General features: G+C 32.9%; 1 protein-coding gene and 1 pseudogene across 1 annotated transcript in view; one reads left to right on the top strand and one right to left on the bottom strand.

The window, feature by feature from the left end:
• LOC145300155 (serine racemase-like) overlaps positions 1 to 24,153 on the bottom strand; it is a 68,117-nt gene extending 43,964 nt beyond the window's left edge. Inside the window, exon 1 of the mRNA XM_080144461.1 lies at positions 23,840 to 24,153. Coding sequence (XP_080000587.1) covers positions 23,840 to 24,016 — 177 coding nt within the window. The 5' untranslated portion in view covers positions 24,017 to 24,153. The remainder of the gene's footprint in view (positions 1 to 23,839) is intronic.
• LOC145243623 (5S ribosomal RNA) lies at positions 6,067 to 6,184 on the top strand (annotated as a pseudogene).
• Positions 24,154 to 25,499: the final 1,346 nt, after the last annotated feature.

Raw genomic sequence — 25,499 nt, 5'->3', positions numbered from 1 at the left:
TTATTGTTAAAAGCAGATTTTTGGGAGAGAATTGTTTATTCAAAACAATACAGATTGCCTAACTTTTATGAAAACAGTGATATATTAAATTATTAAAATTATTAAAGTAAAGTGATATATTAAATTATTAAAGTAAAGTGATATATTAAATTATTAAAGTGATATATTAAATTATTAAAGTAAAGCGATATATTAAATTATTAAAGTAAAGTGATATATTAAATTATTAAAGTAAAGTGATATATTAAATTATTAAAGTAAAGTGATATATTAAATTATTAAAGTAAAGTGATATATTAAATTATTAAAGTAAAGTGATATATTAAATTATTAAAGTAAAGCGATATATTAAATTATTAAAGTAAAGTGATATATTAAATTATTAAAGTAAAGTGATATATTAAATTATTAAAGTAAAGTGATATATTAAATTAAGTACCCAAATGTAAGTTTCACAAGGATGAGCAAGAGTTATCTTTCTTCCATTGGAAACTTTTAAACATACTTAAAATTAGATTTAAACAAAGGGTTATCATTTCATCAGTTGTTGGATGGATTGAAAATACAGTAGTTTTGTGTGGTATGGGACATTTAAAATGTTTTTGATGATAATGGACGGTATGACTACCAACATTTGGACGATCTTATTTATAACTATGGTTAGGATAATCAACCAATGAGATGCCTCCGACTTCATTATAAAAATATCGAATTTTGGATTCAAGTCAGTTCGCTGTCAGTCTCCGTCTTTACACGACTGGATCTACTGCCGCCATCTTTGTTATTAAGAATTACTCAACACTCGAGATCGTGACTGCATTGATTCTTCACCAATTGGATCTACTGTCGCCATCTTTGTTCAACAGAATGGGTCAACATTTAACAAGAATTAAATAAAGTTTAGGAAATCAGTTCTTGTTGAATCACCCAAAGTTAAGCAATGTTGACCTTGGTTAGTATTTAGATGACTATTTGAGAACACCAAACACTATAAACAAACAATCCACCCAAAAGTATGTGAAGTATGCTGAAAAGTATGTCACAAAAGTAATTCAGGTCATCTGTTCTGCTTAATGCTATAAAATTCGTGTTAAGCACCAGTCCTATGAAAGGAATTTTACTTTTTACATAATTTTTTTTTTTTCTTAAATAAAGTTACCATTTCTGTAGCTTCAATCTGCAATTCCTCCTTGTAAAACATTCACAGTAAGAACTCGTCTTTCTATCACAACTGCAAATAACTTTTCTTTTCTTCCTCTGTGTGCCTAAGAATTTTTTTAAAAAGAAATTCCCATCTGCGGACCACATTGCCACAAGACTGCTTTCCTGTAATCTGCATATTGGTCATCTTCCAATAAACACTAGTCATAAACCGTCCTCAGACGTGATAAAATTGTATCCATTCTATTCATTATTTTCAATCTTCTCATAATATTCTTCATCATTCACATGTTAATTTATCCATCCCATTAATCCTTATCCTTAAGTGGCTTTTAGCATCAATAAGTGGTGCCTCATTGTGTGACGATACAAAAATATAAATGACCTACAACAACAGATTGTCTACAACAGCTGATAATTCTCAGCTAAAAAAAAACCGATATCAGCAAAACTAATTTTAAAGTCAAAAAATGGGACCAAACATTTGTTGTCCTTGAAATGCTGATGCAGAAGTTTACAGTAACAATTTCCATTATCAAATCATTTAATAATTAAATGTAAAATTTATTAACAACAAATAATCCTTCAAAAATGATTTGGCATTTTGCCATATAGACGACAAAATAAAAAAGTGGTCAAAAAACAAATATATAATGTTACCAAAGGCAAGATAAGTTACACTTCCATTTACCTTGAAAAGATTTTTTGTGCTTTACTTATTTATGAGAATTTTTTGGCTGACAGAAACTCAGTATTTTGTTTCAATTTCTAATTTTTGAGCGATTATCGAGACTCCCCAGATGAACCTTTTTTTTCTTGTTCTTACTTGTGTTTCAAATTAAATAAATTTTTTAAAATATGGTAAAACACAAAAAACTTATCCAGGTAGGTAGAAGAGTAATTTATCTTGCCTTTGGTAACGTTTATTTGTTGTATATTTGTTTTATTCAACCATTTTTTTTGTTTTGTTGGCTATATTACAAAATACCTAGTAATTTATATATCCTTGATAAAATTCATAAATGCCAAATAAAAATAAACTTTAAAATTGTATCTTTTCCACTTTGATTACATTAACTGATAGATTTCCTGATGTGTTTTTTTTTCATCAGAAAATCTACCAATTAATGTAATGGAACTTTGAAAAAAAATGATGTACTTTTAAAAATTGAAAATTTATTATTTTTTTTATTTCGATACAAGAACCAAGTACGTCATAGGATGAAGTACTGTTGCCACATCTGGGCAGGAGCTACTAGAAGCACCTTATCATGCCTTGACAGAGTTCAAAAGAGACATCTTAGCCTATGCCCTTTTCTCTTCCCTGTAACCTCTTTCCCATAGAAGAGACGTTGCGAGCATGTCGCTACTCTATCATTATTTTTATAATATAATATAAATATAATTTTTATAATAATATAAGTGCTCGTCTGAGCTCCAATCTATGATCCCTCTTGTCAAACTTTCATAAAAATCACTCATCTAGCTGAAACCACTATCAATAATTTCCACTACTCTTTATCTGTGTCTAAACCCGAACGTAGATTCCATGAACAAAGCTTCTTTCTTAGAACTGTATGCCCATCAACCTCTCTTCCATTTGCTTTCCAGCAGACTACAATATGGTCATCTTCAAGTCCAACATGAACGAGTTCTTGATGAGCCATCCCCTTAAGTAATCCAATTTACCAAATTTCCACTACTAACGATTACTATGACATTTTCTCATTGACTATGGTACACTTATTAAAACTTATCCACGAGTGGCCTTTGGGCTTTGGTAAGTGGTAACTGCTTAGTAAAAAAAAAATTAATTGTATCATAATTATAGAAAAAAAGTTATGTTAAATTAAAGTTAAAAAAACATCACTAAAAAGTTAGGGTTAGGCCTGCGTAGAATTTAAATCTTTAGCAAGAGTTTATAAGAATAATTGATTAATAAATTTACAAAAGATAGCAAAACAAGTTTTTAAATAAATGATGAAGCAAATGACTTGATGTTAAATCTTGGTGGCATACGTTTACTAGTAGAAATTTTAGTTAGAATATATTTGTTCAGGTGGATCTGACATTAAGTTGTAAACAGGAGATGTTTTAGACAAATATTGTTACATAGCGAGGGCTGTTGTTTGAATGTAAGTTTGCGTGACACCTTAAGGGTCAGAGGTGAACCCAAGGTGGAAATCAACAAAATCATGTGACTCCCTGATAGGACAACTTCTGTCTTTTGTCCAGGGCACCATCCCTAATGTATGAGGGAGGGTAAGCACACATCATGTAACTAGGTGTAGTGATATGAGCTATCCATCTAGGCATATATCTGCTTCTATCTCTTTTTCCCTCATGCACGCTAAAGAAATGCATCACATCTGATGGTTTCAATGACTGCTCTTTTCTTTGTAATTGACCTTTTTTATCAAACAGAAGTGTCACACACCCTAGGTGGGATGAACCAGGTTCCTCTGTAGGAGAAAGTTTTATGGAAATATCAAATTCACAAACGGTCCCAACGTCATTTGTATATCCCAATCAGTGGAGATAATGTTAGTTTTTTACAGTTTCTGCTGTTGATGTCCTATATACAGCGCCTGGTATTTTCAAATAGTCACTCACCTGGTACTGCCCAGGCTCAATGTTGCTTAACTTCAGTGATCTAACAAGAAGTGATGTGTCAATGTGATTATGCCGTGCAAATTACAGTATATATGGCAAACCTTTATTAAAGAACTAAATATTGGCATCTAAGTGATTGTATATACAGACAAGTTTCCAACGATGACATGAGTGTATAATGGTATATACATGCACCAATAAGTGAAGACAATATCACAGAGAGATTACAGAGTCAACCTTGCCAGAAAATAAGCTAAGGATCATAAGAAAGAAAGTTATATTTCCCATTTCCAACAGATTCTCTAAAACGAATATCAAACATTTCTATCATAAAAACACCATAATTACAACAAAATTTTATTTATTTATTTATTTTTTTTTTTTAAATTACATTTTTCACCCCAAACAAGGCACATTGCCACTTTGGTGTAAGGGGCTACTATCAGGGGCAACAACTACTGGGGTACTATGTAGGGATTTGGGCAGCAAGATGTCGGTTCACGTTACACTTGAACTTCTGCACGTCAGTATCGTTGGGGAAGCAGGGACCTGGAATGGAATTCCAGAGTCTAGCGGTTCTGGGGAAGAAACTATTGGAGTAGAAATATCTTTTACACCTAGGGATCTCTACAGTGTAAGGGTGGGATTTAGCAGCCTGTCGGGTTTGTCGAGGGTGCTCATGTCGTGGGGGCACAAGTGATTGTAGTTCGTCAGAATATTCTCCACTAAAATACTTGTAGAACAGGCAGAGGGACGCAACATTTTGTCGATGGAACAGAGGCTGAAGCTTAGATGCCAGTTCAGGGCCTATCAGGTTTGCGACTCTCTTTTGAACCTTGTCAAGGAGCGAGAGACTAGTAGCAGATGCACCAGCCCAAATGTGACAGCAATACTCCATACATGGGCGAATGGTGGCCTTATAGAGATACAGAGCAAAGCAAAACGAATGTGTTGGCAAAGAAATTATAGATAATAAATTTCTTCATGTACTGCCATCAACAATAATACCAGAAGGATTTAACCCTTACTCAAGTTTGCGGATAAATTGATGCCATTGTTAAATAATTTGATGAGATTCATGTCTCAACAAGTTAATTTATAGAAACTAAGAACAATTACAAAGCTTATACAAATGGCTCAATCTTAAATGTTCGCGAGTATCTCTACTAGTATAAACATTAGTTAAAATATATTTGTCAGATGGATCTGGCATTAAGTTGTAAGCAGAAAATGTTTTCGAGATCATAAAAAGGTTACCAGGTCGACCCTGACATCAAATAAGCTATCATGAGAAAGGAAGTAAGAATACTGGCTGGAACGATAAAATTGTCGCCATAGAAAAGACGACATGATTTCATTTCCGTTTGATGAAAACCAGTTTTCTTTTTTTTGTTGCAGATCATCTACTAGTTGGCCAGTTGTGTACAAATCCCAAGAGCGATAGGAGCCTTGCAACATCGAAGATGTGCTGCTGTACAACTAATGCTCTCTACCGAGCCAAGTTATGACAACAGGACCATTGCCAGCACCCTCAAAATGCAAATATGGATGGTTCAACACTTGAGGGCACAACTCAATCCATTGGATGACCCACAGTTATGGTCTTTGGTGTGGTTTCACATCATGCCATCTCACATTTTCGAAGTTGGCTGGAAAATCAACATCAAAGTGTACCTAGTGTGGTTATCTCCTGGTGCAATCAAGTGACCGCTGGCAGACCCTGGGTGCAACAGCAAGATGCGGTGCTGACCCACAAGTCCAAAGAGACCCAGGCTCAGCTTCAGAAGGAGTGTTAAAACTTTATACCCTTCTCTCACTGCACCCCAGCCTCCCCTGACCTGAACCCACTGGACTACTTCGTTTGGTCATATGTCAAGAACATCACCAACATAACCTCCCACAACACCAAAGCTAGCCTGATTACAGCCATCCGCTGAGCTCCAACCAGCACTTGTGGAAAAGGCATGCTCCCAGTTCAGGACCCATATCAAGGTGGTGATTGAGGCTGAAGGCGGCTACATTGAATAGATGTCAGCTCTACTACATAATCAAATTTACCTGGACTAACTTTTTCGATAAAAGTTTTAAAATACAGCTGTATGGTTGTTTTCTTTGGGGCGACACTTTTATCGTTCCACTCTGTAATTAGTTAAAAATAACATCAGATATATGATTAAGTTAGTGGCGGTTGTCGATCTCTGAGAATCTTATTTGGGAGTTTGGATAAACAAGATGTGTTTTTTTTTATTTCTCTGACAAAGCATTACATAATAATATATAATTTCTTTATTAATATATAGTATAATCACATTGACACACCGGTTCCTATTAGATCACTGAAGTTAAGCAACGTTGAGCCTGGTCAGTACTAAAATGGATGACCATTTGGGAATTTCAGGTGCTGTATGTGCTCTCCGCTTATCTCGGCATTGTTTCCAGTCGTTTAGCACTTCTCTTTGCCACTGAACTCAAGCAGTGCCGATTCAGTAGAGGTGTGGTTGGAGATTGTGCAATTCTTGCCTCACAATTACACATGCAGCTACCCTTACAGGGGGAATCTATTGTCTTTTGAGACTGAATAAATGCTTCCATTTTTCATTAAATTTGCCCTGACTATCGACTGCAGCAATAGAGCAACATACAACCTCGGAATTGTACAAAATCCAAATTTGAAACTGACATCTTTACTGAATCTGGTCATTAAGTTTACGCCTTAAATACCCAAAAATAATTTCATATAATTACAGATTGTTTTATCAGCAAATATGACACGTGCATCAGAAGGAAAAGGAAAATTGAGACACACTGGAATAACAATGACATTTAGTTTATTAACAGATTGTTAGGAACAAACGTTAAAAGATGGTATGAATAGCATACTAAACTCAAATGGTGCCCAAGAAAATAACTCAAAACTGAATCTTTAAAAAAAAAAAGCACAATTGTTTTGATGACAATAATAAAATGCAGCTGTTTCAGAGGCAAGAATATGCATATGTGTGAATGCATGGAATATGTAAATTTATTTACATGGAATTTCACCTTTGACCCAACAATATAAAAAAAAAACTAAGAACACTGCAGCATTTACACTACAAGCTATCTCTTATTGCTTACAAAAAAAAAAAAAGAAAAAAATTAACGGATCTTTGCTGAAAATTTGAAGCAGCAAGGTTGGAATATAAAAAAAACTTCAAAACAAAGGAGTAATCTTATGTTTCAAAATGTTTGGAGAATTGGTAATTCCATTGCACCATGTGGACAATATGTGAACTTTGTTTTTGACATGCAACCACCACCCACATTGTCCAAAACACACAATAAAACAAGCATAAAAATGCAAAATAACAGAAAGGTGATTAAATATGAAGGGTCTTAGAACTAACTTCGATGATGTAAATAGAATATTCCTCCACATAAATTACTCAGATATCCTAACACTCTGTAAAGCAAATCTAAACTCAATATCTAATTATTCTGAAAGGCAAAGTGAGAGGTATTTGGTATTTCAGACAACCATATACACAGGCAACATGAACTGGAACAATTACATATTCCTCTTCTGGATCTATAATAACATTTTGCTTGTGGTTTTTAACATAAAAAACTGTCTCCCTCAAGACACATGAACATTTGATCTCGTCTTTACCAACACATTTCTATAACTTGTTGAATAAATATGTGATATAAACCTAAAATATTATGAATGAATTAGTTCTTGTAATTCACTTGTGGCTAAATATCTTGTCTACTAACAAGCAGTTAGACAACATAGCCTTTTTTTTTGTAATTCACTTGTGGCTAAATATCTTGTCTACTAACAAGCAGTTAGACAACATAGCCTTTTTTTTTGTAATTCACTTGTGGCTAAATATCTTGTCTACTAACAAGCAGTTAGACAACATAGTCTTTTTTTTTGTAATTCACTTGTGGCTAAATATCCTGTCTACTAACAAGCAGTTAGACAACATAGCCTTTTTTTTTGTAATTCACTTGTGGCTAAATATCTTGTCTACTAACAAGCAGTTAGACAACATAGTCTTTTTTTTTGTAATTCACTTGTGGCTAAATATCTTGTCTACTAACAAGCAGTTAGACAACATAACCTTTTTTTTTGTAATTCACTTGTGGCTAAATATCCTGTCTACTAACAAGCAGTTAGACAACATAGCCTTTTTTTTGTAATTCACTTGTGGCTAAATATCTTGTCTACTAACAAGCAGTTAGACAACATAGCCTTTTTTGTAATTCACTTGTGGCTAAATATCTTGTCTACTAACAAGCAGTTAGACAACATAGCCTTTTTTTGTAATTCACTTGTGGCTTAATATCTTGTCTACTAACAAGCAGTTAGACAACATAACCTTTTTTTTTTGTAATTCACTTGTGGCTAAATATCTTGTCTGTTTCAATGAGAGTTAGGCACCTCCAAAATTCACCACAGAAATAAATCCCCCCTCTATATGTAACACGATATAATTTTATTATAAATTAATATTATCGATATAACTTTTGTACCATTTAAAAGAAGGGCAAAATAAACTAGAAATAAATTTGTAAAAAATTTTTCATCGTATGAAAATAATGAAATTGCGAGACAAAAATCTTGTTTTAAAATAATGTTCCCATATAGTAAGCATTCCGAACATGAAAACATACCTGTGTTTAATAAATCCAGCAAAAATCAACTAATGGTTAGATTTTGGTGAAATGTTCGATACTTATTCAGTTTTAGAATGAAATTACATATAAAACAGTTTTCCGTAAAATATATGAGGAAAATATTTTTTTAGTGAACATATTTATTTTTTCAAAATTTGAACAAAATATATTTAAATTGATAAAAATTTCTATTTATTATGAAACATAAGAAAGTAAAAAATTCTTATTTTTTAAAAGTTTAAATACACGTATGGGACAAAAACTGACTTTGAAGTTGCAATTAAAAAATTGATATAAATTTAATATTGTTTTTTTTTTTTTAAATAGAGTTTTTTCTACTCAATATATACTATTATCAGTTGAATTGCAAAAAAAAAGAAACTTCCTAAAAATTAATTAATTTTTAAAAGATTAAAATGATTAAAATTCCATTATTTAAAAATGTCCCATTACAACATATATTTTTAATTAATTGTGTTTAAAATTTTTTTAAATATTAAGTTATAATATAAACATGACTTTTTCCAGCTATTTTATTGCCAGATTAAAACCGATTGAAAAATATTATTGCACAAATAATAAACATGGACAAGGGCACTACCATATCTAGTTTATTTTTACTAAATAAAAGTATGGAAACCAGTAATTAACCAAATGAACAGTTTAGTAAAACCGTATTTCATATTTAATATACAAATGTTTATAATATTATTAATCGTTAAACTGTGTAAATCTTAAAACCTAACAAAATTATAAGAAAGATTAATTATTAATTGCAATTTGAAGAAGATAAACAAAGGTTTTAAACAATCATTAAGTCGCTTCGGCTTTTCCATACTTTGTATAGTTAACACAGGTCTGACGTCACGAGATCATGCGCTCCGTTCTTCACAATCGTTTGGCAGACCCTAATGAGAGTGAAAAAAAAAGCGTACAACGAATCGGTGGACAAGGGCAAACAACCCAGATGCACGTGGAAACTGTCAAAATGATCACTGATTATCTCCCCTTATTATGTTCTCTAGATAAACAAGCTTGTTTGTCATTTATCAGTAAAAAACGGCAAATTTGTTTTCCGTAAAAAATAAATAAATAAAACTACTTGATCAATGCTTGTTATGGGTTTGTATTACTGTACACATAGATTCGAAAATGTTGTCAAAAAACAAATATATAACAAATAAATGTTATCAAAGGCAAGATAAATTACTTTTCTACCAAACTGGATATATTTTTCGTGTTTTTATTCAATGTAACATGCTTATTCAGCTCGAAAACCATACAGTATTTACCGATGTATTAGAACATTCAAGATGGCGTCTGATTCTCTCTGTAAGTTTGGGAAGAGGTGTTATAAATAAAAAACCGGATAAAATACTGTTAAAAACTCGCTCAATATATGTTACTGTGACATAGGTTGACATATATTCGGCGGGTTTTTAATAGTATTTTGTATAGTTTTTTAATTATAACACCTTTTCCCAAACTTACGGTGTTAAAGAGGGTGTGAGAAGCCATCTTGAATTTTCGAATACATCGGTAAACACTGTACGTTTTTCGAGCTGAATAAATGTTACATTGAATAAAAACAAAAAAAATATATCCAGTTTGGTAGAAAAGTAACTTATCTTGCCTTTGATAACATTTATTTGTTATATATTTGTTTTTTGACAACTTTTTCGAATCTATGTGTACAGTAATACAAACCCCTTGTTATTTTTGGAATATAAAATCTTCATTCTCTGACAAGTTTTTTTTATCGCTATGAGTGTCAATCTGAATAAGCACCTGCATTTGTAGATAGATTGTAAAATACAAGGGAAATAACTACTTTTGACTAAAAAGATTAATTAAAGAGAATTTGAGACAATGAAAAGTGCAAACATACGTAACTTATTAGACGATGTTGAATTTGTGAGCATTTTTTACTTTAGACAAGAAACAGAAAAAGTTGTCAAAAAACAAATATAGAACAAATGGTATTCCGGCATAAAGCTCGAGACAATAGTCTCTAACCCTCTTTCACAACAAAAGGAACTAATTTCCCTATACACCGCTTTTGGTTACTATGGGAACAGTTAAATTTTGTGATGATTCGATTTTTAATAATAATGATGAATGATAATAATGATGATTCGATTTTTAATAATAAACAATATACAGGACATTTTAAAAGTAAAACAATATTTGTTTAATAATAATTAATAAAGAAAAAGTTAAAATTTGACTTTTTTGGCCTTTTTTTTATCTAAAAAATGTGGTTTTGTCTTTGAATTTGGCCTTTTTTTGCTGAAAGATTTGGCTTCAAACATTTATTGTAGCCTACAATATACAGGATTTTTTATTTATTAATTTTTGTGATTCGAGGAATAAACCAATAAAATCTATTTTGTTTTTTTTATTATTGTTGATTTTGTTTTAATATTGTTGATTTTTTTTATTATTATTGTTGATTTTTTTTTTAATTATTATTCGATCTGAAAACCCACACAAATTATTATTGCCGCTAATTAATCGAAAAATCGTACGCGTTCTGCTGCACTTATGTTGATGATGTTATACCTGCAGCAGCTGACCTGTGTTTTCATATTAACCAATGTAATTCTTTGTTATCGGTGGTGACCATTTCTATACATGCAAGCAAGCGCATTTAAATTTGTCACAAAAAAAGTAGTTTTGGGGATATTAATCAGTGTAGTTTATTATTAAAAATAAATATTAATATTTAAAATAAAATAAAATGTGTTTATTATTAAAAATAAATATTAATATTTAAAAAAATAAAATGTGTTTATTATTAAAAATCGAATCATCACATAAATTAGCTGTTCCCATAGTAACCAAAAGCGGTGTATAGGGAAGTTAGTTCCTTTTGTTGTGAAAGGGGGTTAGAGACTATTGTCTCGAGCTTTATGCCGGAATACCGAACAAATAAATGTTACCAAAGGTAAGATAAGTTACTCTTCTATGACATTTATTGGGTGGAATCTATCAATATTTTGTTTTATTTTTGAGTTTTGAGCGATTTCTGAGACATCAAAGCTGACAGCCTCAGGTCTACCATCTTTTTATTTTCAATCTTAATAAACGTTTAAAAAAAAAAAAAAAAAAAAAAAAAAAAAAAAAAAAGGTAAAACTATACAAACACCGTGACAGCGAATTAACCCTACCCCTACCCCTAACCCTAACCCCTAACCCTAACCCTAACCCTAAACCTAACCCTAACCCTAACCCTAAACCCCAACCCTAACCCTAACCCTAACCCTAATCCTAACCCTAACCCTAACGCTGTCACGGTGTTTGTATAATAATACCAAAAAAAAACTTATCCAAGTAGGCAATAGAGTAATTTATCTTGCCTTTGGTAACATTTGTTATATATGTGTTTCTTGACCACTTTTCCAGTTTGTTGTTTATAGTAAAACAAATGTCCGAATTTATTAAATATGGTTTCTCGGGTTTTGTAAGTTAATACTGTCCATGTTTCATAATTGTTTCTCTACATTTATTTATTCTGTTCTATTGCTTCGTTTTTTGTTTGTTTGTTTGTTTGTTTAATCTTTGTTAAAATCAATTACTGACTGCCACCCTGAATTCTTGTTTTTTTGTCAAAACAAAACGTCTGACAACCATTGGTTATGAAACGAATCGAGAAAAGTTATCTCCCTTGGTCAGCATTAAACAACATGAAATAAACAAGGATCATCGTCTGTGTGCCAGAGCGATAGTCAGTCCATTTTGCAAGATTTTTTTTTTTTTTTTTTTTTTTTTTTAGTCAATTTTCACCCCAAACAAGGCACAGTGCCACTTTGAAGTAGGGGGCTACTATCGGGGACATAAGTTGCAGGGTTATTATGAAGGGAGATGAGTAGCAAGATGTTTGTTCACATTACACTTGAACTTCTGCATGTCAGTACAGTTGGGAAAGCAGACTCCTGGAAGGGAGTTCCAAAGTCTAGCAGTTCTGGGAAAGAAACTATTGGAGTAGAAGGCTTTCTTACACCTAGGGAGCTCTACTGTGAAGGGGTGGGATTTAGCTACTTGTCGGGTTTGTCGAGGGGGTATTCATACAAGTGCTTGTAGTTCGCCAGAGCATTCACCATTAAAGTACTTGTAGAACAGGCAGAGGGATGCAACATTTCGTCAGTGGGACAGAGGCTGAAGCCTAGATGACAGTTCAGGACCTATTAGATTGGCGACACTCTTTTGAACCCTGTCCAGGAGTGAGAGACAAGCAGAAGATGTACCAGCCCAAATGTGACAACAGCACTCCATACATGGGCGAATGGTGGCCTTACAGAGGTACAGGATACTTTCAGGCATAAGTAGTTTTCTAGCACGGTAGAGAGAGCCCACCTTCTTTGCAGCTGCCTTAGCAATGCTCTCAATGTATCTATTCCAGTTCATGTTCCCTGTAAACGTTACAGAGCAAACAAAATGGAAAAAATGTTCTTTTTTTTATTACAATTATTATTTTCAACTTGTAGTTTACTGCTTAATGTTTATTGTTTAGTAGATAGAAAAATTTGGGTGAAATATATATTTTTTGTCAATGGAAAACTCATTCATTTTTGCTAGGTAAGAAAACTGGTCCATTATTGAATAAATATTGATTGAAAACACATTTTATGACTGTTCTTGAAGGAGATATTGTTTTTAAAAGAAACTACACATAATATTTTTTTTATATTTTTGCTTGTTTACTGTTGTTTTAAAAAAGATAAAATTGATTTTTCTAAGTGTTCATTTCCTACCTAGCTTTATAAGTTTGGCAAATTTTTACATTAGATCCACTGCTACAATTTTTAACATAGGGAGACTGGGGGGTATTCTGAAAGCCGTTCTTAACATGGGGAGGTTGGGAGTGTTTATTCTGAAAGCTGTTCTTAACATGGGGGATTGGGGCTGTTTATTCCGAAAGCCGTTCTTAATATTTTTAAAGAAAATTGTGGAGGTGGACCTATTTGTTTATTGCATGTGCATACAAACATCCATTTTTGTCCTGATTCGGCTACAGATTGGTGGTCTTCCTCTAGTGTTTCTGCCATTTCCTTAGATACATGTTCATTTGTTTTCCTTTGTGCCTGTTATAGAGCGTGATGTCATCGGCAAATATAACCAGGAAATATGGAAATAATTTATTTCCAAAAGTTCTTATGCTATCATGAAACAATAATAAAAAAAAATTTTTTTTACATTTCTACAAATATTTTTGTTTTAACACTTGTATTATCATGAAACTATAAAAAAGAATAAAAAAATTCATTATTTACATTGTGTCATCATGAAAAAAAAAATACTAATGAGAATTTTTATTATTTATATGGCTGTAAATGCCTTTTTGAAATGATATATTAAATATTAAATAAATATTTAAAATAAATAAACCATAAAAAATAAACTTGTATTTTAAAAGTTTCTTAGAATATATCTGTCACAAGTTTTTCACAGACTTTTGTCATAATTTATGAAAGTTTTTTTTTATTAACACTTATGTTATCACACACACACAAAAAACAAAAACATTATTTTAAACATTTGTATATAAAAAAAGTTTCTATGAAAAAGGTTTATATGGTTTTGTATTTTGTTTCATGCTTACTAACTTCTGTTCCATATTTAGCTAAACTGAGTCCACTTCCGGTGTCCTAACTTTGGATACTGAATTTTTGGATTTAACCGGTTTTTCACCGATTACTTTTTGAGGCATTTTTTAACAAAAACAATAAAACAAAAAAGGATGAAAAATATATAAATAAATAAACAACGAATAACTGTTACTACCTGGATATATATATATATATATATATATATATATATATATATATATATATATATATATCCAGATATATATATATATATATATATATATATATATGCACATATATATATATATCTATGCATATATATATATATATATATATATATATATATATATATATATATATATTGTGTGTGTTATAAGTTATTTTAATAAGTAACTAGTGGGGGGTACCCGGCATTGCCCGGGTGTTTTGAGGTGTGTGTGTTTTTTGGGTAAATTAAAACAAAAATCGTTTGTCGGGTGTTTGTTTAAAAAAAAAACGAAGCCTTGACACGCAGATGGAAAATAATAAAGTGTGAAAAAAAAAAAAGTGCAACGTTTAATGGCAGGTGCCCATTTTTGACGACTTAATGACGTCAACTTTGAGTGCAGGACAGTGTTTTATTTACAGCGAGTCTGTTCGCTTCTTTTTTTTTATACGAAAAAGCTTAATGCATATGCGGCGATCGAAAAATCTTGAATATTTATCTTTTGAAAGTCGGGCAAATTAAATAGACAGGCAACCCCAGTTGTTAACTCATAAATATTATCATTTAGGCGTGATATAAAAAGTTTTAAGAAGAAGTGAGTCGACCGATCGCTTCTCGGAAAAAAGCCTTTCTTGGACATACACAAAAAGCGAACATACATACACACATTTTCGCTTTTATATTTATAGATAACAACATATTTATCCATCATGAAGTCTCCAAAAAGAATACAAGATTAAACCCAGAACTCCAACTTCCAATGTAGACCCACACTACCATGTCTCTTTCTCTAACATCAGGGGTCTACGTTCCAACAATCCAATTACAGGAGACCAAACAACACCTTCCTAAGCATAATAAGCATTGGACCGACTATTTCTCTAGATGAGTTTGTAATTAAAAGATATCCTAATTTAACATCCAAATCTGACCCCCAAAATCGACATGGGCATGGAATATGTGCCTACATTAGAGATGGCTTGCCATGTGGTAGGGGCATCTTCAGAAAAGACCTTAAATTGCCCTATAAATGCTTTCAGATTGCACTTGCTCATACTATTGCATTTATATTTGCCCTCGATCACCCCCATAACAGCGGTGTTATTATTTTTAAGAGTATATCTGAGAAAATTGACCACATCTTGTTTGCTCATCCTCCAGCTAACATTCACGTCTGTGGAGTCTTTAATGTTCACAATGTAGAATGGTTAATTCAAACAAGGCAGATGATGAGGGGAGGTTCTGTCACGATTTCTCCATTGCTTATGACTTAACTCAGATTGTTCACGAACCCACACACTGGTTGACACTGATGATCAGTATCCAAATCTCCTAAACCTTTTTCTCACAACTTGCCCTGAGCTATGTTCATTTTCTATTCTGTCCCCACTGGGATTTTCCAACCACTTGGTTGTTTCTATTAAGATAAAAACAAACTGTAATAAGTCCTCCGACATACCTCTCCATCGTACAGTATATCGATACTCTATGGTTGACTAAGATAGCTTTCATATATTTATATCAGATCTACCTCTATGTTCCATGTTTAAAAAGAATGTGTCTTCTATAGTATCAGACCTGACGGAATAATTAATTGTAGGTATAGACCATTTCATACCCTCCAAAAATTTCCAGCAAAAACCTAACAGCCAGCCATGGTTCTCTCCAGAATGTGCTGCTGCCATTGTGCACAGAAATCACTTTTTCCATTGCTTCCTACGTAATAGATGTACTGAGACTAAAGCTGCCTTCAGGACTGCCACCACCTATTGTAAAAGAGTAATAAAGAATGCAAGAGAGTTGTATGCTCAGTCTGTTAAGTCCAAAGTAGCTGAGTAGCAGTTTGGTTCTCACCAATTTTGGCAAATAATAAATAGGGTCCTGAATAGAAGTGTGTGCTCTACAATGAACCTGAGGTAATCTTGTCAGCATCTAACAAAGTCAAACTCTTTGCCAAGAACTTTGCAACTAATTCTACCTTATGTGATCAGAGCCGCCAATCCCCACATTTTTTCCTGTGTCTGAAAACACGCTATATAGCATACAAATATCTGTGTATGATGTTGCCAACCTAATCAAAAACTTCAATTCCAGTAAAGCAACTGGCCCTGAAGACATTCCCATTATAGCACTCCAGAAGCTTCAACTAGAACTAGCTCCCAGGTGTTTACGCGTTGTCTCAAGAAGAATTGTTTCCCAACACTCTGGAAAACCTCATCAGTATGTCTCGTATTTAAAAATTCAGATGATCGCTCATCTCCCTCTCAATACAGACCAATGCAGCATGAGTAAGTTGCTGGAATCTGTGTTAAATAGTCAACTATCTCAGCAAAAATAACCCCCTCAGGGACATGCAATATAGTTTCCATTCTGCCAGATCTACAGCAGATGTGCTAACAGTTACATCTTCTAGGATTAGCGAATCTCTTAACAGAGGCTTCCTTTCTAGTGTAATTGTCCGTGACACATAAAAGGCCTTTGATATGGTGTGGCATAAAGGTCTACTCCATAAAATCTTTAGCTATGGTACAGCTGGAAATGTCTTTTCAGTTATTAAATCATTTCTCTCCGATAGATTGATAAGAGTAGTGGTTGATGGGCAGAAATCAGAATCTCACAGTATTAATACTGGGGTCCCTCAGGGGTCCATCCTGGGCCCAACTCTCTTCCTGATCTACATCAATGATCTCCCAAATCACATCATAAGATTATTTGTAGACATTTATGCTGATGACACTACCATCTATAGCAACACTTCAAAAGGCCGTAAACGACCAAATTCTTTCTGATTCTCTCTCCTCTAATCTTGATCACATGGTACAATGGGGAAAAGGGTGGCCGGTTTTAATGCATCTAAAACCAAGCTTCTATCTTTCAATTATCCCCGTCTTGCATCAATCAAAATGAATGGCTCTCGTCTTGGGGAGGCTCCATGTTTTTGACAAGCTTCTAGATCCGACATTTACTCCTGATCTGAAATGGAACATGTACATCAAATCCGTTATCAAGACCGCTGGAAAAATGGTGAGATCGTTCTTCCGCTCCAGTAGATATCCCACAGCTGATGCAATTCTCTTTCAATATAAGAGTCAAGTACGTCTAACGATGGAGTACTGTTGACATATCTGGACAGGAGCTGCTAGAAGCAGCTTGCCTTGACAGTTCAAAATAGACTTTGTAGCCTAGTGGGGGATGTCATTTTCTCTTGCCTGCAACCTCTTTCCCACAGAAGAGACGTTGTGAGCTTGTCTCTGCTTTATTCTTATTTTCATGGCAAGTGCTCGTCTGAGCACCAATCTATGGTTTCCCCCCCCCTTCACCTGACTTTCACGAAAAACACTCGTTTAACTGAAACCACTATCAATAATTTCCCCCACTCTTTATCTGTGCCTAAACCTAAATGTAGATTCCATGAACAAAGCTTCTTTCTTAGAACTGCACACCTGTGGAACTCTGTTCCATTTTCCTGCTTTCCAACTGACTACAATATGGTTGTCTTCAAGTCCAATGTAAACAAATTCTTGATGAGCTATTCTTTTAAGCAATCCAATTTACCAAATTTCCACTACTAATGATTACTATGACATGTTCCCTTTGACTACTATACACTCATTAACCCTTATCCTTGAGTGACCTCCGGGCCTTGATAAGTAGTGACTCCTTTGTCAAAAAAAAAAAAAAAAAGAGTTTTTGGTACTTATGCAATTGTGCTATCAACTGGTGCTGAACTAAAGTTTCATGATTTTTTAAGGTGGTCAGCGTTTCAGCACCTGGTGTTTTTCGAAAACCACTCCTGACGATTCCAACGATAACACGTTATACTGCATAAGTACCACTTTTTTGTTTAGTTGAAGACACAACTAGCTTAAACTATTTTAAATTAGAATGAAAGAAAAATAAATGGCGGTCAAAATAATTGCTCAAAAATTGAAATTGACACAAAAAATTCTTGTCATAAAAAATATTCAGTGCGGTTGGACATTACATTTTTGCATGATTGGTGAGAGTTTTATTAGCTGTGATTTTGTTCAATTTTCGGGTTTGGGGCGATTATCGAGACTTCATATGACCGTCTAATGTCATTCAACTGTTTTTATGCTAACTGAACAGAGTTGACTCTCGTTGTGTATTGAGCTTAAAAAAACGCTTTAAAATAAGTCAAACAAAAAACTTGGCACTTACGCACAGTTTAATATCTGAAAGAAAATTGTTTTTATTTTAGACTAGTTCCGTCTGTGCAAGGGGAGAGTTAACAAAGCTTCCTTCCTATGTTAACAATGTCTTTCTAAATTTTCCAGAGGATGTTAAAAACTGCACAAGTGCCAAAAACTTAGCCGGGTTAGTAAAAGATAATCTGTATTGCCTTTGGTAACATTGATTTGCTGTGTATTTATTTTTTCACCCTTTTCTGTTTTTGTTGGCTCTTGTTAAAATGCCTACTCCCCCACTTTTTATTAATAAAATTGTGCGTTCATTTCCCGTGTGTATGTGTGTGTGTTTTCTCACGACAATGTGATAATTACACATTAAATTATATTTTTTATGATTGACAGACATAAAAGTCTATTAAATGTGACTTTCGCTTACATTTGTAAATTTTTAACTAATTATTTTGTTTATTTTTTTCTAATTCAAACACGCTTTTTATAATATTTGGGTACTTTACTTCACTGGACCCTGCGTAAATGTTTTTTTTTTAATGACTGCTCCCTGAAATGCACAAAAGATTTTCTTTCACTTTTTTTTTAATCGAACGTGTATTTATTTTATTTTTTATTTGTTTTATTTCAGTGATTAAATTTGATTCATACTTTTATTTTCTGTTTTTATTTTATTTTATTGGTACTTGTACAGTTTAGTCAAGACATTAAAAAATGAAAATATCGAAAAAAGTTTAAACTGTATGTATCCGTTATGGAACGAAGTTCTCTGAAAAAAGAAAACTTCACAAAAAGTTCGATTTTTAGGAAGAAAAGTTAGTATTAGAGATTGGGAGGGGTGTCGGCGCTTTAACTGGAGTTATCTCCCTTTGTCATTTCTAAAATTCAAACAAATGTTTTTTTTAAATCCAAGATGGCTGCCTTCAACGCGCTCTCATAAAAACGTGTTTTTCCGCTGTAAAAAAAAACTACTTGATGAAATTAAGTTTTTTTTCGGAGAACTTCGTTCTATAACGAATATATACAATTTAAACTTTTTTTTTTTTCGATATTTTCATTTTTTAATGTCTTGACTAAACTGTACAAGTACAATTTTATTTTTTCTTCACTAAATATTTTTATTTTTTGTTACATTTATTTTTTCATACATACTCAAATAACGTTTTGCTCCCCCCCCTTTTTTGGATTCAGATATACTTCAAAAAAGCTTTCGTAATTAAATAAACCCATGAAAACCTTTGGTGCAAGTCTATAAATGGTCCACAAGTAATCTTTTTTACTATAAAAATCTGAAAAAAATCTTTATAATGTACATACTTGTCACTGCATGAAAATGTTATATTCCAAAAATCACGCAAATCGATCAAGTAGTTTTTTTTTATTTAAGAAAATCAAATATTATGAGACATTTTATCGCAGAAAAACTTCACGCCATCTTGTTTTTGAATGATACACTGCTAGCGACACCTGTTGAGAATGTTGGGAATATAAGACTAGAAAGGGGCAGACAATCGACTTTCCACTATAGAAAAAAAACTTGGAAAAGCAAGTTTTTGAGGATGTTGAAAACGAAAATAACGTTTAAAATTCCAGCAAACGAGTAGTTTCCAAGATATGAAGAATGTTACGTAAATTGAGCACCCACACGTTGACGCTCCTCCAACAAAAATTCGGCAAATGTGTATTTCAGCGGCGTAAATTCGTTTTACACTAGTGGTGGCCATAAAGTGGGTGATCATTATACGTTAAATTATTATAGAAAAGTGATACCCCACTTTCTTTAAACTAACATTTCTTCATATCTTGGAAACTACTAGTTTGCTGGAATTTTAAACGTTATTTTCGTTATAGACTTGCACCAAACCTTTTGTGTCTGCGCTTTCAGAGAACAGTCATAAAAAAAAAAGAAAAAAAAAAAAGTTTTACGCAGGATTCACGTTCCTCGAGAAGTACCAACGTGTATATGAATCCGAAATTTTCATATAAATTATTTAATTTCATTATAGGTGCTAAGTGCACTTACTGATCCGCGCTATTTTTTAAATCGTATTTCCAAGTTTAATTAAAGTTTTATGATATATTTTTTTATTCAATTGTAAGGTACAAAACACCCTCCCCTTCCCCATGTTAAGAATGGCTTTTTAAATAATAACTTATTTCAGCACGGATCAATAAGTTACCTTATTATACATCTGGGGTTAACTTATGGTTAGGCTACGGTTAAATAAAAAACAGTTCGGTTCAAATTTTGTAGAAGTACCGAAGTAAAAATAAAGCGTAAAATAAAATGCAATTTTGAAATAATTACGAAATTAAATGTCCAGCACAATGTCTTTGTAGTCGTTTTGTATGCGTTTTTATTTTTACTTCTAAATTAATGAATTACTTTACAATTCTTCGAAATTTGAAAGGAATTGGGAATCCTTTAAAACTAAAAAGTTACTTAAAATTGTTTCTGAATTGTTAGAAAATTATCTTTTAAAAGATTAACTTTTTTTTAAGCTATCCAGATTCAATAATTTTATAAACAGAGATTAAAATATTAACTTAAAAAATTACAATATTTAAATAACAATTTTGTTCAATCAATAATTTAATGATCAAACGATATTGTAATAGTTAAATTGATTTACGGAACGAATCGGAAATGACAGAACAACTATTTTTCAGTTTTTGGTACTGAATGGCTTTAATAATGTTTTTTTAAATTAAAAAAAAAGGTATTATTATACAAACACCGTGACAGCGAATTAGTAAAAACAGACGTAGTATTCTGTTACGTTTCGGTGTGCTGAACACGAATCTGAAAACCGTACCCCTCGCAAATTAATAGTTTCGGAGATATTAACATTTTTAAAAGGGAATATTTTCTTTCAAAAATGGCGTACATCGGCTCTACTCTTAAATCAAAACAAGTGGAGATAATCCATAATGAAAATAAGCGATAATAAAAAAATAAATAAATTAATTATTTCCTTTTCTTTTTAATTAATTCCCCACCACTTCACCACCCCAATTTTACTTGCTCATGCGCAGTATCCCAATTTTACGCGCACAAAATCGATTTTTACACAAATCCGTTTAAATCACTACGCCCCCCCTCCCCTCTTTTTCAAATTTATGTGACCCTTTTTTTTTTTTACTTTTTGGGGAAGGGGAGGGGTGAGGAGAGGGTCACATAAATTTGAAAAAGAGGGGAGGGGGGCGTAGTGATTTAAACGGATTTGTGGGGAGGGGGGGAAGGGAAGCCGCGTAGTGATTTCACAGGATTTGTCGAGAGGGGGGGGGGTAGTGAGTGATTTCAAAGATTTGTCGAGAGTGGCCAAAAAGTGGGTGCTCATTTTACATTAAATTATTATAGAAAGAGAAATCATATAAAATTACTGCGCCCTCTCCTCACCCCTCCCCTTCCCCAAAAAGTAAAATAAAAGGGTCACATAAATTTGAAAAAGAGGGGAGGGGGGGGCGTAGTGATTTAAACAGATTTGTGGGGAGGGGGGGAGGGAAGCCGCGTAGTGATTTCACAGGATTTGTCGAGAGGGGGGGGGGTAGTGATTTCAAAAATTTGTCGAGAGTGGCCAAAAAGTGGGTGCTCATTTTACATTAAATTATTATAGAAAATTGATCCCCCACTTCTTAAAACGTTATTATCTCCGAAACTATTAATTTGCGACGGATGCGGTTTTCAGATTCGTGTTCAGCACACAGAACTCTACAAGGAAAGTATATTTTTTTCTACTAATTCGCTGTCACGGTATTTGTATAAATTTACCATTATTTCCGAGTACAGACAGAACAGACGTGAAATGGCCGAAACAGTTTTGATTTGAAAGCCACGAAAAATAAATGTAAAATGGCAGACGACACTAAAGTATACGAATGTACTGTACAGCCAGGCTGGGGACAATTTTGACAATCGTATGTTGAAACAGAGGCCTGCTACTGACGTCACTTGGGAAATGAAAAATGCGAAATCCGGATATATGAAACGAAATACGTTTTAATAGTTTTTGAATCAGAATTTGAATAAAACAATGAAAAGTTATTTAAAAATAAAATAGAATTTTTAAAAAAATACTCGTAACTTTTTTACCAATAAAAAATAGAGCTATTACCCATATATCAAGCGCCAATTTAAAATTAGAATTCTTGTGAAATTATTACTTTAATTATTTTTAATTATTAGTCAAAGCTCAAAATTTAATTTAGGTACTTCTACAGTTTAATCAAGACATTAAAAAAATGAAAATATCGAAAAACAATCACTTGTAATCTCAAGACGGTAAGTTAACCGAAAGCACCAAGTCTTGTAAATGATGTTTATGACAATGATTTCATGTGGTCTTTAAAACGTATTTCGTTTCGTACATCTGGATTTCGCATTTTTCATTTCCGAAATGACATCTAGCAACGGGCCACCATGTTTTCTATTGAACCTTCAATTGTCAAGATTGCCGGATTAGGTTATGGTTTAAAAAATGGTAAAACTATACAAACACCGTGACAGCGAATTAACCCTACCCCTAACCCTAACCCTACCCCTAACCCTAACCCCTAACCCTAACCCTAAACCCTAACCCTAACCCTAATCCTAACCCTAACCCTAACCCTAACGCTGTCACGGTGTTTGTATAATAATACCGAAATAATTGTGTCGATATGAGTCTTGTTTTGTAGAAACGCCTTAAAAAAAAAAAAAAAAAAAAAAATGAAGCTAAATTAAACATTAGTTAATTTACCTCTAAACTTTAAAATAATTTTGTTTTGTTTCTTTCCGCCACGTTTTTCAGTGTGTTCACACGTAATTGTCTAAAAAAGTAGCATCCATTTATTTTTTTATTTTTATTATTCATTTATTATTATTATTATTTGTAGTGATGATGAGGGTGGTAATCTACAATAATACAAAAAAAGAAATAATAATTCTTTAAAAAAAAGGTGGGGTGAGGGTAGGGTCACACCAAGTAAATACTGCTATTATTGAAAAGGGAAGCCGCTATCCCCTAAAGGAGGGGGGGGGTGCTACAACAATAACACGAACTAACATGAAGTCAAAGGTCAAAACGCAAAACCAAAGGAAGAAACGGAAATACCCCCCCCTCCTTCGTCGAATAAGTAATTTTGTCACTCGTTTCTCAAAAATATACGTCATATTGTTAAAATAAATAAATAATAAAAGATTATTTATTAACCGACTTCTTCACTTACGCCGTTGACAGAATTCTGCAGGCCACGACCTCAAGTTTGTATTAAAGGAGAATATAATTATGTTAGATCTTAAAGAAGAGTGCATCATCATCCTTCCATGCATTACCTCCTCATTTAGAAGGATGGTTGTGTTTATTACCGGTCGCATAAAGTTCTTGAATTGTGAAATGCCGATGTGACCGATCACGGCAAATGCTGCGACTTTGCATCCCGTGGAAAGGGAAAGGTAAATAAATACTTACCCCGTTAATCGCACCCCTGGCCTTGAAAGACCCCGTTTTCTGAAAGTTTTCTGTTTTAAAAAACACGTTCAGACCGGTGAGTTGGTTGGCCGTAGCGCTGGTCAAGATCGGGGTCCGATGTATATAAGGGGCAATTCGCCTGTGCGCTCGTAAAATCTGTCTGAGTGTCGGTTCCATGATCGGCTTTTTTCTCTTGTTTTGTTTTCACCTTTTCTTTATTTCGGCCGTCGACGCCGACGCTTTGATGAGAAACTGTCAACCGGATAATAACGACGATTTGCTATAATCTTTATTTAAAAGCCACAAACACACACACATAAAATGTTTATCTTATTCGATAAAGAAGTATTCGGTTACTCGCTCCCGTAACCTTTCTTCCTTGCTAGGAGTTACTTTTTGATTTGAAATGTAATCCCCGCTGAAAAAAAAAAAAAAAAGGAAAAGTGAGAGTTACCCCCCATTAGAAATGAATCGGGAACGTTTCACGACAAATAAAGGTGCTTATATTGAATTAAACCTATTTTCAAAACAAAAATGCAAGAAAATCGTAAATGATTGCAATTTTTCGTACTTGTACAGTTTAATCAAGACATCAAAAAATGAAAATATCGAGAGAAAAAAAAGTTTAAATTGTACGTATCCGTTATGGAATGAAGTTTTCCGAAAAAAAAATTTCACTTAATTTCATCAAGTAGTTTTTGTTTTACAGCGAAAACACAATTTGTTATGATACCGAGCAAAAGGTTTGATTTTTAGGAAGAAAAGCTAGTATTAAAGATGGGGAGGGAGTATCGGCGCTTTAACTGGAGTTATCTCCCGTGGCGTTTATAAAACTCCAAACAAAAATTAAGGGAAAAAATCTAAGATGTCTGCCTTCAACGTGCTGTCATAAAAACGTGTTTTTCCGCTGTAAAAAAAAAAAAAAAAAAAAAAAAAATACTCGATCAAATTAAGTGAAATTTTTTTTTGAGATCTTCAGTGCAGACTGCAGAACAGATACATACAATATAACCTTTTTTCGATGTTTTCATTTTTTGATGTCTTGATTAAACTGTACAAGTACCCAATTTTTTATGATGTAAGTATGTACCCGTCCCGTCACGTAACGAAGATGTCATATTTAAAAAAAATCACGTAAATTGATCAAGTAATTTGTTTTTTAACTAAGAAAATCAAATTTTATGATAAAGCGAGATGTAGTGTTTTGATCCGCCATGTTTTATAAATAAAGAGGAGACAACTCAATTAAACTATCGAGATCAAGATCAACCTTGAAATTACTACAATCTCCTATTAAAAGCGTTAAAAATCATAAGAAAAATGATTTTCTATATAAAAAAGCATACTTGATCAATTTATGTTATTTTTGGAATGTGACATCTTCGTTTAGTGACGGACATCATAAAAATTTTTCTGCAATGTAGTTTTTTTTTTGTTTTTTTGTTTTTAATAAATTTAATTCTAAGTAAGCACTCAAATGTTACCAAAGACAAGCTGTTACTCTTCTACCTACCTTGATAATTTTTTTTTGTTTTAACATATTTATTTATTTTTATCACCTCCTTTTGTCTTTGTTAGCTATTCTGGAAAATCATCGATAAATTTCTAGAGTAACACCGTCAGCTAAATTATCCCCCATCCAATCTGAAAACACAATTCT

The sequence above is a fragment of the Euprymna scolopes genome, chromosome 2, assembly GCF_053919585.1.
Source record: "Euprymna scolopes isolate OS-2025 chromosome 2, ASM5391958v1, whole genome shotgun sequence".
NCBI classification, from domain to species: domain Eukaryota; kingdom Metazoa; phylum Mollusca; class Cephalopoda; order Sepiida; family Sepiolidae; genus Euprymna; species Euprymna scolopes.
This window is presented reverse-complemented; position numbering and strand designations above follow the sequence as displayed.